General features: G+C 36.8%; 1 protein-coding gene across 3 annotated transcripts in view; it reads left to right on the plus strand.

Moving 5' to 3' along the window:
* LOC129738747 (acetylcholinesterase) overlaps positions 1–15,731 on the plus strand; it is an 84,564-nt gene extending 68,833 nt beyond the window's left edge. For all 3 annotated transcript variants that reach the window (XM_055730009.1, XM_055730017.1, XM_055730023.1), the window contains exon 11: positions 2,767–15,731. In XM_055730009.1, the coding sequence (XP_055585984.1) occupies positions 2,767–2,882 (116 nt within the window). In that variant the 3' untranslated portion in view covers positions 2,883–15,731. The remainder of the gene's footprint in view (positions 1–2,766) is intronic.
* Positions 15,732–16,718: the final 987 nt, after the last annotated feature.

Consider the following 16,718-nt stretch of genomic DNA (forward strand, 5'->3'; position numbering starts at 1 on the left):
TAAAATTAATGTTTGAAGGGCTTTCTTCAGTAATTTTTTAGTGTTTGGGATCCTTAGTGCGCAAAATAGAAAAGTAATTTTATATTTGTTCAGAAAAGGCTAGGTCATCGCATATAAAACTTCATTTTTTTTTTTAATATGATTATGAATTTATGTAATTCTATAATGTGGTGTTGAGAACATATGATTGAAATGAACATGATAAATTTTTGGATAAGTAATTTATCCAAATACATACTTTGATAATATAGGTTCAAAAGTTTAGGAAATGAAAAGCTGTTTAGGATTATTAAGTAAAATAGTATACTGTTTATAGTGACAGTAATGAAAAACAATGTTCCATAATTTTTGAAATCGAATCGCCTTGCTTTCCCCGACTTTTTTTTTATAATAATTGCAGCAAGCCGTGAATGATTTCAACCACCTGAAAGCTTGCATACAACTTAAAGTGCATGGGAAAGCTTATACCACTACGTGGAAGTAGGTAAACTGCCTGAGAAGCTTTTTCATTTTAAAGAAATATTCAGTATACATTTAGGCGTTTATTTGGCACAACTGAACAAAAATGTTCAGAGTGCAATCTGAATATATTACTGTTTCATGAAGTTAATAGTTTTATTAAAATGTCTTTTAATATAATATAATATAATATAATATAATATAATATTAACAGTAAACTAACAGAGGACAGAAACAGACCAGTGACTAGTTACGGATTTGCTCATGAGAGTACTGTATGGGCAGTTGTAGATTGAAGATCATGATATTCATTATAAAAATTTAATTTAAAAAAAAGTTCTCACCACTTTTAATAGCTTATTGTTTAGACTTACAATTTTCTTTTCAAGAGTCGTTTCGAAAATCAGTGATGTGTTAGAAAATATAGTGAGGGAAACAGCTAGCTTGTAGAAAATTCGAATGGTTGCATTTCTAATTATTTGAGAGTTCATAATTCTTTTAAAATTTTCTAATCAAAACACCTCGCAGATATGATTAGGAGTTTCCTTAGGAAATCTCTAGGAGCATAGGAGGTGTAGGTCAACCAAATCGCACCATTTTCCAAAAATGGCTCCTGATTCAAACCTCTCCCTTACTAAAACAACCCTTCCTGAGATACTTGAATATAGATTCGCAGACGTATAGACGGTTTCTATAGGTGGTGATACTGACTTATCATTGTTTCAGAGTTTTTCAAATCAAGCTTTTGAAGAGAATTGGAATAACAGATTTGGGGTTGATCCTAAAAAGTATCTTACTAACAATCCTTCCTTCATCCCTCTTTGACTACTAGGACGTGGCCGGCGCCGTTATTGATCTTTTTTTTTTTTTTTAGTGAGAGCATGAGTTTTGTGCATTGAGAATGAGTTGCTAATCCCAAGCAGCATTCTTTTGGCCCTTGTACAAAATTGATGGCCTCCATCAATCACGGAGTAGCAACCATTGGCGATGTGGAACTTGTTCTACTTAGCCACGCCAGCGATCATGAAATTCGAAATGCATTGAAAGATTTGATACAATATATTATTATATTTTTAGTAAAACCATGAGAAAATGGTGTTATTTTTGAAGACTAATTAAAGCCTTTCGGGCTTAATGATTTAAGGTGGATATGAGTAGTCAAACAAGCTAAGCTAAGCTAATAGACAGGTGATTAACTGTCAATCCATTTCTACTTGTTTCGATCTGTTTCGACCAGACTTCATTGAACAGACATTCTGTTTACAAAGCGAGCACGTGTTTTTGTGAAACGGTCACCTTGACTACAGCGCAGCTGATGTGATCAGTGTTGAATTTCATTTAAATTTACGGAATTAGCGACAAAGGAGTTGAATCATCACGTTGAAACTCAATAATAATGAACGCAAGAAGGTCTAAATGCCGCACAATAATGTTTGTCAGAGCTTTTCTCGCAACTTTAACGAGGACACAAACTTTCTATTTGTTATTCTCATTGTGTGACGATGCGATCAAGTTAGTGCGATTATTAGCCCATACACCGTTCACGATATATCACACATTCAATTGCAAATAACACATCACATTCAACTCGTATCGCATCACAATATTTTACAAACTTGTTTGTCATTGTTTGAACTACAATTCCCGAAATTCTGAACTTTCTAGCACACTGGAAATATATTTTAGAACACAAAGAGTGAAAGTATGTCGATTTTTCATACATTTCATACATTTTTCCATTCAAATTTCAAGTCCTTTGCGCCAGCTCGTGCAGCTGCCAAATGACCTGAAACCTTCAGAAAGTCATTTTTTCACCTAAAGGCACCAATTTAGGTGGTGCCGCGTGGAATACAAGGATTTTTTTTGTTATGAACCAGTCTAATCTGCCAGTCTAACGCTCATGTAAACATTACTTAAAAACTCTGCAAAAATCATGGATGAGTTTCGAACGATAAACGAAGCTTTTAAGACCCCAGGGTTTGAGAAATTCAAAAATGATCCCATTCGACTCAGTCTACTGTGGCAAACAAAATTAGGGGTATCAATTTTTTTTTAATATTCGATTATGAGTATAATGCTTCCTAAAAGTTAAGCACTATTTAGTCGCTCCACACGTTGAATGTAAAACTCTTATCACCATTCTACAGCTTATAAAAATGGGCCACAGTTTAACATTTTGGTTATGTTTTTTGTTTACTTACCTACCTATGAGTAAAGTATATTCGTTGTTTCGAAGTATAACGTAAAAATACTGCTACTCTATTAGAAAATTATCATTAATTTTTATATCTTTGTTTTTTTTTACAGTGCCGCCAAAGTCATCGTGCAACATGCAGGAACCCATTTCGGGCTCCAGCTTATGCTATGTGGACATCAAAATCGTGACGGTTCTTATGGTCCTAATACTAGTGAGATTATTTTAGACTGGCATCACAGGATATCGTTTATGTAAGCCTTTTTAAAGTCGATAGGTTAAAATTGTTTCGGCTAAGTGACAGCTTTCGTGTGTTTTTTCGTTTCCTTAAAAAATGAGCTAGGTTTGCGCAACTGCACCTTAGCGTGATTCGTCTGGTAGAATGCAAAATACTCAGTAATTGCAGAAGAAGTACTCCTTCCACTTATTTTGTCGTGAGCTGAAACGATTTGAAGAAACATACCACATTAATGAATGCAAGTAAAAAACTAAAGTTGAAGAGCCTGGATAAAGCTGTTAAGAGATTGAGATTGGAGTGTGTGATCGAGAACAGAATGTCACTTCTCGGACTGCTGACTGGTGACGAGGCGCGGGCGCTTATCACACCATCATTAGAAACCACAACTTTGTTGTAATACACACACACAGACACAAACTACACTCACTGAAATACATTTATAAACACACGAACACACTACCCCACACATTCACGTACGAAAGTACACAGGAGAATTTTAAATCGTACACCGCCTAGAGACGGAACACTGACGCATTGATCAGTCGGTCGGAAAAAACGGCAACATCTTTGAACGAAACACTTTAAGTCGCCAATGATCGTTAACTTTCCAAACAAAATAAATGTTGAGATTGGGAACGATTGAAATCATAAATTAGAAAATATTTTAGAACCGAAGAAAGTAGTGATATAGGAAAACAAATATAAGTCAATTGGTGTTGTTGTGTATAGGACAAAAAAACTAATACTTGTTAGATGTGCTGTTAATTTATCAGCTTCGCGTGTCTTTTGAATTTTTAATTTTCGAAGTTTTCTTGTGGAATCCTTTGTGTTTTTTGTTTAAACCGGAGCTTGTACTGTGGCAAGTATTTTTAATGTCAACATTTGGACAGTATCCGGTTGCACACGAGTAGTTGTTTCAATGTTTTGAATGTAACCTAAATGTTCATATACCCGAAATAAATAAAAAAAATCGGACACGTATTGATGGCTAAAAGTCTTACCAGAAGGCTTCAAAGATAGATCGTAACTTATCACGCATTTATACAAGATCCTAATCATATGTAGCACCCGGTCTTCAGAGATAGACCTCAAATTGAACACCGTTTTTTTCATGAAAGCATTTTTAGTTGTTTGATAGACGAAAGTGTTTTTTTTTTATTTCATCAATAATTTTGCAATCAATTCAACATTTCAATCTAAACTAAACGAAGTATTAAAATAGAACTGACAGTTATAAGTTTTTAATGGATAAGACTTTAACGGCACTTTATTCAGTAATCTAAAGGGGAAAGCAAAGAGCAAAATTTGTGAAGCTGATCAAACATATCTAAACGATACATATCATTATTCGTAAAACACAGCTGATAAAAATCCGATCATATTTAATGACTGCACGCTTTTTTGTGTGTCATAAAATTTACGAAACCTTTAATTTGTATGGAAGATACAATATTATAATATTTAATGATATTCATGAAAGAAAAAACAAATGTGAGGTAGTAGCAGTGTTGTAAGTACATTTAACTACCAAGGCCCACCCTCTCCTTTTTATAGGAATCATTATGAGAATTATTATTGTATTCAATGAAACACGCACGTGAATTATAAAAGATCAATCACTAGCTGACTTGAACTGTCCTTCCACCCAACATATACAAGAAAAAGTAAGCTACATATCCATAATTATCGTAAAAAAAAGAAAATTAAAAACTGAAGATGTTAACTATAATAATCAACTGCAAAGAGCACCAAATCGCTCCTAGTGGTTAGATGTATTTCTGATATGGAAAGTATAACAAAATAATAAATAAAACACCGGTAGACTAGAAAACTCAGTGCATTTGTTGTCAGTTGTGCACGTTCACATAACACACAGAAGCAAAACTTATGAAAACATTGGCAGGTCTTAGAACTTATCGAACGAATACAAACACAGTGTAGAAATTTTGAACAGGCACCGGTAATGAAATTTAAAAAAAAAACTCTCAACTATCCTATATCTTTTCAAGCGGCAAGACTAACGATCCCATAAGTTTCAAACAATTGTTGTCCTCATAGAAGACTTCATCTAAATACAATGCTTACGAAATCTAATTGTTGAGGTACCTGCCAAGAGTTGGTGGAAAAATATTCCGTTCAGCACCGAAAATCGGAACAGAAATATTCTTGAAAAGTACGTTTTCTATCAATAGTGTAACTAAAATATCTAAAGGGCGGACACGAAATTATTGCGACAGCGAAAATTTCATACCAATTTTCCTAAACTGTTCAGAAGCAAACCAAAATTTTAGGTAGTTTAATACGTATATTTACCTCAACAATCCAAAGAAAAGTTTATCGATAGAACCTTGAGTGTAAAATTAAACGCATTTTCGCTTGATGCCCTCCATCAAAGTCTTTACTATGTCCACAGTGTTTTTTTTTTCAATTTTCTTAGCATGTTCTTCTCGTCTTTGACTGTCTTCTTGCTCTTCTGAAGTTCCCGCTTCGTAATTGCCCAGTACTGCTCCACCGAGCGCAGCTTCGGACAGTTTTGGCAGGTTCATTTCCTTTGGAACAAAATGGAGAGAATTGGCCTAATACCACTCCAGGACACTTTTAGAATATCAATCTGACCAAAATAACGGATTGTTGTTTGTTTATTTGTCTGAGATTTTAACACTATTTTAAAAACGAACACAAACACATACAGGATCTCAATGATGTTTCCTCGAAGAAACTCCTTTTTCTTAACTCTAATCTTTCGAGGATATGATGGCTAGCATCTTACAAATGCTAAAACCACCAACCCACAGAAAGTGTACTATGTATGCCGTGACCGGGATTCGATCTCATACCCGCTGGCTTAGAAGACTTGAAGGCTATCCTCTACGCCACGGGCTGCGGCGTTATTCATCCCTTAACCAAAATAACGGAGCTTCGTCGTGCTGCTGCAAGAGCGGAAAAAAGCGCTTCTAGAGGCACTCAGATTTGTAGATCTCGCCATTTATTGTGCCCTTTGTCACGAAAGGCTCGCTCCTCAGTCCGCAAAAGCTATTTGCAATATTTGGAGGTGAACTTGCCGGTGAAAAACTCCAATCCCGAAATTTTCTTCAAATCGGCTTTTATATACGTTTCGTCGCTCATCACCCAACAGCAATATGAAACAAGTTGAGCACCACTGACTTTCAGTGTGTGCTGCACGGCTAACTAAATCCCAAAACACAAACACTCAAAACCCAAAACTTGTAGCATTATCACAATTTACATACACAAAAATTTCACTAATAGGACATATTCAAAACCTAGGCTAGCTTACATTATTTTATCCTACTTACGGGCCCGTTCCTACCATAACATCAAAACAATAACAACAATCATATCACAGCTCGGTTCGGCACAGGAATATCACAGCTTTTGCGTCGGATCGACTATCACAGCATCTGGCAACCCTGCCTGGTTGCACTGCTCCACGGGCACGCACCACTGCCCGGAGCACTTCCGCTGTCTGCTTCCGGCTTGGCCAAAAGAATGAGCTGGGCTCAATAGTGCGTTGAGCTCCCGAACAACGACACTCGGCTCTGCAACAACGACCTATCGACAAACGACAATGTCTTAGCATTTTATCTCTTCCGTACTACAAACTTTTTACTCACCCACTAGGGGTCGTTGTTTGTCCCGGTTCTGGCTTTCACCGTCGATCTGATGATTGCTTAGGTGAGGGCACAGGTGAGGGTTTGGCTTGTATCCTACAAAATCGACGATGTGATGACGCAATTTAGCCATGACAATTAAAATTTCGTTCACTCACCCGTTGTACGGTTGGTTTCTTTTTGTTTTCTTTTTCCTGCGAGCTCGTTACTGTTCTCCGTCTGCATTCCCGCTGAGTTCGTCTCCGGATACCTGGAGGTTCATATAGAGACGTCTGATTGTTCAGCAAGGTTAATCGAATGTTCTCACCTTAAATCCTTCAAGAAACACTTGCCTCCTTTGTCAACAGTGGCTCAGGGACGCGAGCGAATGGTAGGTTTCAATGGCGAGTCGAACTTAATAAATAATTTCTTCTGCTGGTGTCGTGTTTAATCGTTGATTGTTGTTTACGTTGATCATTGTTTATGTTTTGTTGCACGTGCACGTTTGACAATTAACACTCTTAATTCTAAACAGTTAATTTTGGCTCAAATAAATACAATTACTACACGCTCAAAATCTAATGATCACAATTACTTAATTATAACGCTACAAATATTTTGTCAGCATCTTCTCGTAGAGCTTCAGTGCCCGAATTTTAGCTGTCGATTGTTGTCGCTCATCGCGGTTTAGGAAGTTCTGTACCTTGTATGTATGCAGCTCTCTTCTTTGCATTCTGGACGTAGCCGACTGTCGATCTTTTTAGCTAAATCACGGCTTGAAACGTTGGGATTTGCTTTAATCATCCGCCTCACCTTTCCATCCGTCTTTTTGTTTACGGTTCTGGTTTTCTATCAGCTCCCTTGCCGTGGTCGGACGTCAACTGCTTCTGGAACCGCTTCAACACTCTGGAGACGGTTGAATGGTGAATTTTCAACATTTTTCTCAACTGCCGGAATGCCAGGTCAGGAAATTCCAGGTGTTTGGGAAGAACTTGTTCTCTCGACTCCGTTGGTTCACCAGAAAACGCGGCTTCGAGTTTGACAGCATGTAAACAATACACATCAATGAGAAAGTGTGCCAAATTTGGTTGATTTTTACCCAATATACTGGATCTTAAAAAATGTGGAATATACCTAGTACATCGAGTCCGAAAATTATGCCATAAAATTGTCCGTGCACCGAAGTTGCTTAATATTTTCAATTTTCCTCAGATCACAGCTAAAATTTCTGGTATTGCTACTCGAGCTGTTTCGAACATTGTAACCAAATTTTAGCTGTTTTCAAAAATTTTCTCATAAACTTTTATCTGTTTATGGGATAAATCTCAATTTTTTCCAGTAAACGAAAGCTAGCGAACCACTGATTCAGTAAATTTATGATATTTTGGTTCCTGGTTGCTGTTGATTGCATTTAAACAATCTATGGTTGATTATATTAGCGTTAAGATCAAATTAAAAAAAAAATCGAAAATTACAGACTTGAACTGTAAATTGAGCAAAGTTGGCCTTGCTCGAGTAGGGTCGTTTTTTTCGCGGACGTATTTTTTTCGGTAGTCCTTGGATTACATTTTTTCCATTATTAAGATTTTTTTCGAATATTTTTTTGAATAATTTAATTAAAAAATAATGAAAATTCTTGGTGTGTTTGTATAGATAGTTTTCCGGGAATACCTATAACAGAAATCGATTTTAATCAGAGCATTTTTGTTGATTTGTAGAGTAAAGAAGATGCTTGTTTATTTAGATCTGGGAAGGAATTTTGTTCGCTTTGAATTAAAGATTCAAACGGAGTTATTTTGATTCAGTGATGAAGAAGAAGAAACTTCAGTGATATTCATAAAGTTAATTACCTTTTTCGAAAAGGCAAAACAATTTCAGGTAAAGTAGAAAAAAATAGTGCCAGCGTCGAAGGTTTTTTTTCCGCCGATTGCTTAGATTTCTTCAAGACGAAAGCATGTCGCGGAAGAAGAGGTTTTCTTCAACAAAGTAATCAAATCAGCTAAGTACAACTAAGAGCATTGATCATTCAAAATTTCATTATTTAAAATAGTAAAATATTGTGGATTCGTGAGGGGTAGGACAGGGTCTCAATCGAGCGGAAAACTGATGTTTTATTGGTCCGCGACAACTAGAGCACGAGTATCATTTCGGCGAACTTGAAGCGTATCTAAGCCTATGAGACGGTAGCGGTTTTTATATATTGGTAAACGAAACGGATCTTGCCAGTTTAGGTGTTGTAGAGCGTACCACAACAGGCGCCGCTGGATAGCTTCGATTCTTTCAGCTCCGTTCTGGTAGAAAGGGCATCAAACAGCTGAAGCGTACTCGAGAATAGAACGAACTATGCAACAATAAGGATCTTCAGGCAATATACGTCTTTGAAGTCTTTGGCCATACGGAACAAGGATCCAAGGCTTCGAGAAGCTTTGTCAACAACCTAGTTCGTATGAGTCTTGAACTCCAGGCGTCGGTCGATAATAACTCCCAGATCATTGATGTGGTCCACCTGGATGATGGTTTTGTCTCCGAGGATGTACTCTGCATGAAGAGGGTGCCGCTTAAGGGAAAAGGATTTTACCGAGCATTTACTGCGTTTCAAGAGCAAGCAAATGATGTCGCACCAGTGAGCAAAAGCGGTAAATTTTTGTTGCAGGAAGTTAACGTCGTCTTGGCCGTTTATGGTGTGAAAAGTTTCAGGCCATCGGCATATGCGAGCTTTGTGCCGCCGAGGAGCGAGAGCACATCATTAAAATATTTCACGAAAATGATCGGTTCCAAATAAATTCCTTGGGGAACTCCTGAAGGGGTAACGAACTGCCTAGAAAAGGATTCACCAATACGAACGGATAACTTTCGTGCCATTAAGTAGCACCCAACCAATCTTGAACCATAGAAGCCTAAACGTTCGAGCTTTGCGATTGAAATATCGTGATTCATCTTATCGAACACCGCAGAGAGATCTGTGTAAATGGCGTCAGTTTGAATATTATTGGCAAAACTGTCCTGCACGAACGATGGAAAATTCAGTAAGTTTGTAGTCGTGGATCGTTAAAGCATGAACCCGTGCTGATCGTTGGAGAAGTGATGCTTGCAAAATGAGAAAATTGGATCCAAAACAACCAGTTTAAACAGTTTGGCGATTGCTCATAGAGCGGAGATTCCGCGGTAGTTGCTCACATCTCTCTTATCTCTCTTTTTGTGGACTGGAAACATGTGAGCTTCTTTTCACAATGAGGCAAAGATTGCGCAGTCCAGCGATGATTGTAAGATGTGCCTGATAGGTGTCAGTAGAGATGGCATAAAACATTTCAAAATAGTCGCTGGTATACCGTTCGGGCCCCTAGAAGATGATTTATTTTAGCTTAGCTGTCACTTTTAGGAAGGCCGCATCGTCGACTAAAAAACCATTTAAAGATGACCCTAGGAGTGATATGTTTCCGACAATCCTGGCCAGTTGCTCCAAAGAAATTTCCCCAGTTGTGAAAATACTAAAAACAATCTCGGCAAAAAGTTTGCAAATTTTTGGATTAGAATTCGCTGTGTCGCTGTCAAGGAACGTGTAAAATGAAAGCCCTGGTTCTTTCCGTTGATTTTTTACGGGCTTCCAAAAAGATTTCGGACTGGTCTTGAAATTCCTTTGAAACCAGTTTAGGTAGATAAGGTAGCTACGTTTACTGACTTTTTTATAAGTAGAGTTTAGTTTGCGGTATTCTCCCTTAGTGTAGGGGGATTTGTGCTTGTTGTAGTTACGGAGTGCACGTTTCTCGTCCGTCTTCAGTCGCCGTAATTCTTCAGTGACGTTTCGGAACATGGCGATCAATAATGTAGTTGAGAATGTTCGAAAATGTCTCAGCAGCTGCGTTTGGATAAGAAGGATCGAGCTCAACTTCCCATTCGATGAACTCAAGGACGAGGGAGATAGCTTCAAAATCCACGTTCTTAAAGGATGCTGTTCTCTTCACGGGAGCATATATCCTTGCGGCATCGAGAGAGACCACTATGGCTGGGTGATGTGGAACAGCTTTGACAAGGGGAGCGGGAGCTAAGTCAATCGTCCGTTTTCATTTGCGATATTATTTATCTGACGTGTTCAGACGTAAATATTGCTGAGAGCGAAAACGCATAGGGTCTGGAAACAGAAAGCCACTTCGGGATGAGTACCATTGATGAAGTCGCCGATGACGAGTATGTCATCCTTAGAAGAACATGAAACAAGTTGAGCACCACTAACTTTCAGTGTGTGCTGCAGGCTAACTTTTACCCAAAACACAAATACGCAAAACCAAAATCTTCGTGGATACAATCACAATTTACTTTTACGACATATTAAAAACCTAAGCTAGCTTAACATTATTACTCACTGGGCCCGTTTTCTGCCAAAGTTCACAAACTTTACATCCCAAATGCACAACAGTCATATCACAGCTATCGGACGACACAGGTTTATAACAGCTGAATATCTGGCAACACCGTCTGGTTGCTCTGCTTCACGCACGGCACGCACCACTGCCCGGAGCACCTCCGTAGACTGCTTCCGGCTGGATTCAAACCGTTGGAATCTCACGGCGTCGGGAATTCCGTTCTCAAAAACGAGACTCGAAAAAGCCAGAAGTGGCAAAAACACGAGTCCCGAAAAAAAGAGAATTTAGTTCTCCTTAAACGACCCTGTCGATCATGAATCACCTATTAGCATTGCTTTCTCGCGCACAATCAACAAACAACTCACCCGATTGGGGCCGTCTTTCCTGCGCAATTTATCGTCCCGACCGTCTGTCGAATGGACTTCTCGGAAGCCGCTGGCCTTCGCACTTGGCTTTACAAAGTTGTATGCATGACGGAACTGGTTGGGATCAATCAAATGGTTCACTCACCCTTTTGTTGTGTTTGCTGTTGCTGAGGTTTTCTTTTCGCCTTCTATTACTCGCTCTTGACGCTGCGGTGATCTATGGTGAAAGCAACTTGCTTGAAATGACCATTTGGGGAAATATTTCTGATTTTACCTTCGGTTTTACTTGCTCCTTGATCCTCTAGGATTTTGTCGTCGCGATTGAACCGTACACCTTGGCTATCTGTTTTGTAAATACCAATGTATTTTGCTGTTCCTCGAAAGAATTTCAGCCTAGTCTCACATTTAATCGATGCCGCTACAAGCGCTCGTTCTCTGATGGCTTCGGTTCCACGATGCAGACGAATGACGGGATGCTTTTGCCGACGAAACTATCGCGAAATGCAATGGCGAACACAACCGCTGAAACGTTTTCGACGATGCTGTTTTCTTTTCGTTTCTCCTTGTTTACGTTTTTGTCCCGCGTATGCGTTGACGTATACACTCTAAACTCCGAACACTCATTCTTTGGTTTTTGTTAACTCTAATGGTAGGACACACTCAGAAATAAATAGCTATACGAACTTAATTATAATGCTACAAACAAACAGAGCTGACTTTAGAGAGGCAACGGGAAAAGGACTCTGCTGATACCAGGTCGCCAGAACGATCAGGAGGCACGTACACTACGCATAGATAGAGTTTCCGATTACCGAGATCAATGCGGGTCCAAAGAAGCTCCAGATCGTTCCAGGAAAAGTCTTCGATAAACAAAGCCAGGATCTTACGGAAAGTAAAACTCCACCACCAGTTGGAGCTGGCAGGAAACAGCGCGACTGAGTCGAAGAGCTCAGGAGTCTCCCAAGGGCTCAGATCGATGCGTCCTGGTGTCGAAACTCTAGAAGCCATTGAGGCACTTTCTTGTAGATTCTTTGATTTAAAACCATTCGATTGATATAGAACACAAGAAATAGAACATTACAGGCAAAGTGCTCATATATCTTAAAAAAAGACTTTTTTCACACTAGATGAAGATATTTTAATTCGACTATTGATTGAAAAAGTACCTTTAAAGAATATTTCGGGGCCGATATAAGTGCTGTACGGACAATGTTTTGACCGACTGTATATTGGAGGCAGAGAATCCAGACAAGATTCACTCGCGCACCAATGAAGAACCATTCCATTGCAAAGGCTAGTTCAAACACTCAGATCAGTGCCTAACAGTGGAAACAAATGGTTGCAATAGGTGTTTTGCCGTCTAGTCTTAGAAATAAAAAAACATCAATGAAAACAAAAAAAAACCAAAAAAAACAAACTCACACAAAATGTACAAGCAGACAATTCTAGCAGGAACCGACTAAAATAAGCAAATTGCAACATATCGATCCATAAGTTATATACAACAACAAATTACAAAAGTAAAAAACAATGTAAGAAATCTGTTCTGTGGGAATCAATATCGAGTTACGGTGTAGGCATCAATAAATAAATTACTAGCGATAGTTATTAGTAGTTATCTGAAGTAAGAAAAATTCATAAGCATCTGTAGTAGTTTGTATTGGCAAAAATAATACTACTAAAATAACACAAAACGCTTACCACCAAAGGATAAACCAAAAACAAGGAATGAAGTATCTCTTCGCGTTAGAACGTATTAATAAAAAAAAAAAAACCTTTTGACTGGAATCTGTCCCTTAAAATTATTAGCATCGGATGAGTTAAACCAACTCAACGAGCGCCCAGTATATCGCTATGTACGATCGTAATCATGTAGAGATTGTTAATATCCAAATATAATCCAAAAGAATAAAAAAAAAGTAGACAAGCCGAGCCTTTTCATCTGATAGCAGTTTTTTCTATTGGTTTATCTAACATGTTTGAATAAAAGAAAAACACCGACCTTTTGTAAGCACATTTTATACAAGAAGCAAACTATTATCCTAATATTCGATACATTTTCAAATCCCAAGAAAAGTTTTTGATAAACTCATATTTTCAAGCAACAACATTAAAAAACAAAACAGAATATTACAACAAGTAAATCTGCAAACAAGCAAAAAAAAACTGGTAGTCTAAGGTATACTCGAGGAAGAAAGCAAAACCATATAGTTTAGAAATCTAGTGTATGTATCTAGATGATCAGCTGGTCTGATAATACAAATAGTAGAAAACCTGCTACGGCCGAGGAACAACTTGTACTACAACATACTCATATGTTAGTCGTTGTGGTCATGGTTTAAAGGTAGAAATATTACCTCCAGTTTGTAGAGAATTGCCGGTATTAAGGTAAGATGTGTTGTAGGCATATTTAATCTCGTTTAAATTTTCTATTGGTTCGCTGAGCCCTTGAGTTCGACTTTTTGTTTTTGACTGTAGTACGTGTAGTGCAGATGTACGCTTCTTTTATGAGCAGTAGAGGCCAAAAAGATGGGCTTGGCAGATCATTAGTGATACAGGTGATTAGGTGTTGCAAGCAAACAAACAAACAATCCACACACGCTTCGGGTTCGATATGGGATTAGAGCGCCGGACGGAATTATATCGAAGTTACAGTGATTAGAAAGTTTAAGTCTTCGTTATACGGAAAGAAAAGAAATCATTAAAGATTGTGATGTTTTTATCTATATTGAACTATTTTTTAAAGCTTGTTTAACGTAAAAAACGATTGTGAATTGTTACTGTGTATTATTGAACGGCAAAGAGAATTGAACTAGCTAATCGCACGAGTAAATTGAGATAACATTGTTCGCAAAATTATCTGGGCTGATGTGTCCAGCAAATGAATTTTCGTTTAAATTACATGTTATTTAATTCTTTATTTGATAAAAGTTTTAAAATAATTATCAAACAAAATTCATTGTATGTGAATTAAAAAAAAAACATTTCATTCAGAAAGTCTAGTAAACTTTTTTTTTGTAAATTTGTATTATTAGATATTAATAAATAATCTGTGAAAGGTATACATCAGTTATAGAAATATCTCCAAAACCTCTGCTGAAAGAAGGAAAAATGAACGACTGCGATAACAATCCATGCACTTTGTTCGACGTCATTCAGTAAGTTTCATTTTGCATACAATTTTCTGTAAGGTATGTTTTTTTTCAATTCGGGCAAAGATATGCGCTTCAACTACTTTAAATAATGACAATACTCTTTTTGCAAATTGACACTCTCACAAATCCAAATTCGTTTTCCATCGAAAAATTCAAAGAAGTGTAGCTTTGAAGACTTACATTTCATTTGATGATTATAAAATCTTCCTATATCTATTGAAGCGAAACCATTCGTCACTATTTTCTCATTTTTTTCCGTTTTGATTTTTTGGCACGGATCATGGGTGTTCCATAAAGCCAATGGTGTTGACTATTTTCTCCAATGGATTTAAGCACTACCATTGACATTTCTTCGGATAAAAGCGGGAGTAAAGGTGATTAGTAAAAAAGGGATTGTTAAAAGCAAGTAAATATTGGCTAAGCAACGCGCTGGGTGACGTTCAAAATAGTGAAAGCATTAAAAGAATGCATTTTTGTGAATCACGGTACTCAAATTTTACAGATTTATACAAAAACAGGTCATTGTGAGCAGTGCTGCAAATTTTCAGTGTCAGTGAGAAATTATCAGCTGACTTTATTGCAGTGTATCGGTCAGTTCAATTCCAACTAGATTCATACGAGAATGAACTGAAAGCTCAGTCCTGAAAGCTCCCTGCACACTCATTCACCAATCGGCAACATCGGTGCTTAGTATACTTTCAGGCTCTTTGCAGGTTCATGAGGTTATCCAATCTACATTTTCAGTTTCATGCGAACATTGCTGAAAGTGAAAAAAGCTTCCTTCTATTATCATTAAGTTTAGTTGAATGGTGACAAAGATTGTTCGACTCGCTAGACATGCGCAAATTTCAGAATTACTGCTGAGATCGCTATTTTTGAAGGATTCTGATAAAAAATACGTCTGTTTCAAATGGTGTGAAGAGGTGGGAAGGTTTAGAAATGAGTGTTCGGGTTGGCGAGACGAACGCTGGCGAGGGAGCGTGTAGACGAATGTGGGGGACAAAATTATGACAAAAAGTTGGCAATAAAATGACAAAACATGACAAATGTGGTAAAAGTATGACAAAATTAAGACAAAAAAAAATCTGACAAATAGGAATGAAATTTACAATACAATGGAAAAATAGTTAGTAAATACTAACACAACTCTGTCGAAAATATGACAAATCTGATTAAAATGTGACAATATTTTAACAAAAATATGACAAAAAAGACAAAATCATGGCAAAAAAAAAAATTACAAATGTCGTAAACAATTGACAAAAATATGACAAATATAATAAAATTATGACAAGCGTGGTAAAAATATGTCAATAAATTGACAAAATCATGACATGAAATTGTGAAGTCAGACAAATTTATATATTTGAAAATTTGATATCAAAAGAACAAAAATACGACTATGTCGTCAAACTATGTAAAAATTTGACAAAATGATTAAATATTACAAATCTTCCAGATTGTTGTCATTTTTTAACCACATAAATAATTTTATTGTCAATTTTTTGTGATAATTTTGTTTCAATAATAAGATTTATGTCATAATGTTGTCTTATTTTCATCACATAACACATGTTTTTGACAAAGTTTTCTCGAAGTTAAATCATTTTATTGTTAAATTTATGTCGTTTTTGTCAGACTTTGTCATAATTTTATAATTTCGTTGTCATGTTTTGACATTGTATTGTAAATAATTTGCTTCATTTTTGTGTTATTTTTCATATTTTTATCACATTTGTCACATTTTTGTCTCATTTGTCGGATTTTTGTCTTATTTTTGTTATGTTTTGTCATTTTATTGTAAATTTTTTATCATATTTATGACATAATTGTTTGACTGATGTCATTTTATTGTCAAATTTTAGTCATATTTGTCAGATTTTTCTCATACTTTTGTCAAAATTTTATCATGTTTTCAACATATTTATCACATTGTGTAATAAGTTTGTCATTTTTTGACCTCATTTTATCGTATTTTTGTCATTATTAATTACCATACATTCAATTTTTTTTATATACATCCATCCTCTTGTCCCCCTTCATGTAAACGTATAGTCTCAGCGATTTTCAATTCGCGTTTTCTTTTTGAATCCCAATTCATAATTTGCAAAAATGGCAAAAACAAATGCTTACTGAAATTATCAGCAACTTTCGCTGACACTGATTGAATGCTTAAGCTGCAGTCACTGATCAAAAACAGAAAGTGACAGAAATGCCCAAGCGAAAGACGCTTTCGTAGCTTTCGAGTGAAACAAGTTAGTTCGGGTTTACGAGTGAGCTTTCTACTGACTGATAGACACACTCACACAGCTTTCTGTAGGCACGTGGATGACCT

This window comes from Uranotaenia lowii, chromosome 1, assembly GCF_029784155.1.
Source record: "Uranotaenia lowii strain MFRU-FL chromosome 1, ASM2978415v1, whole genome shotgun sequence".
Lineage (NCBI taxonomy): Eukaryota > Metazoa > Arthropoda > Insecta > Diptera > Culicidae > Uranotaenia > Uranotaenia lowii.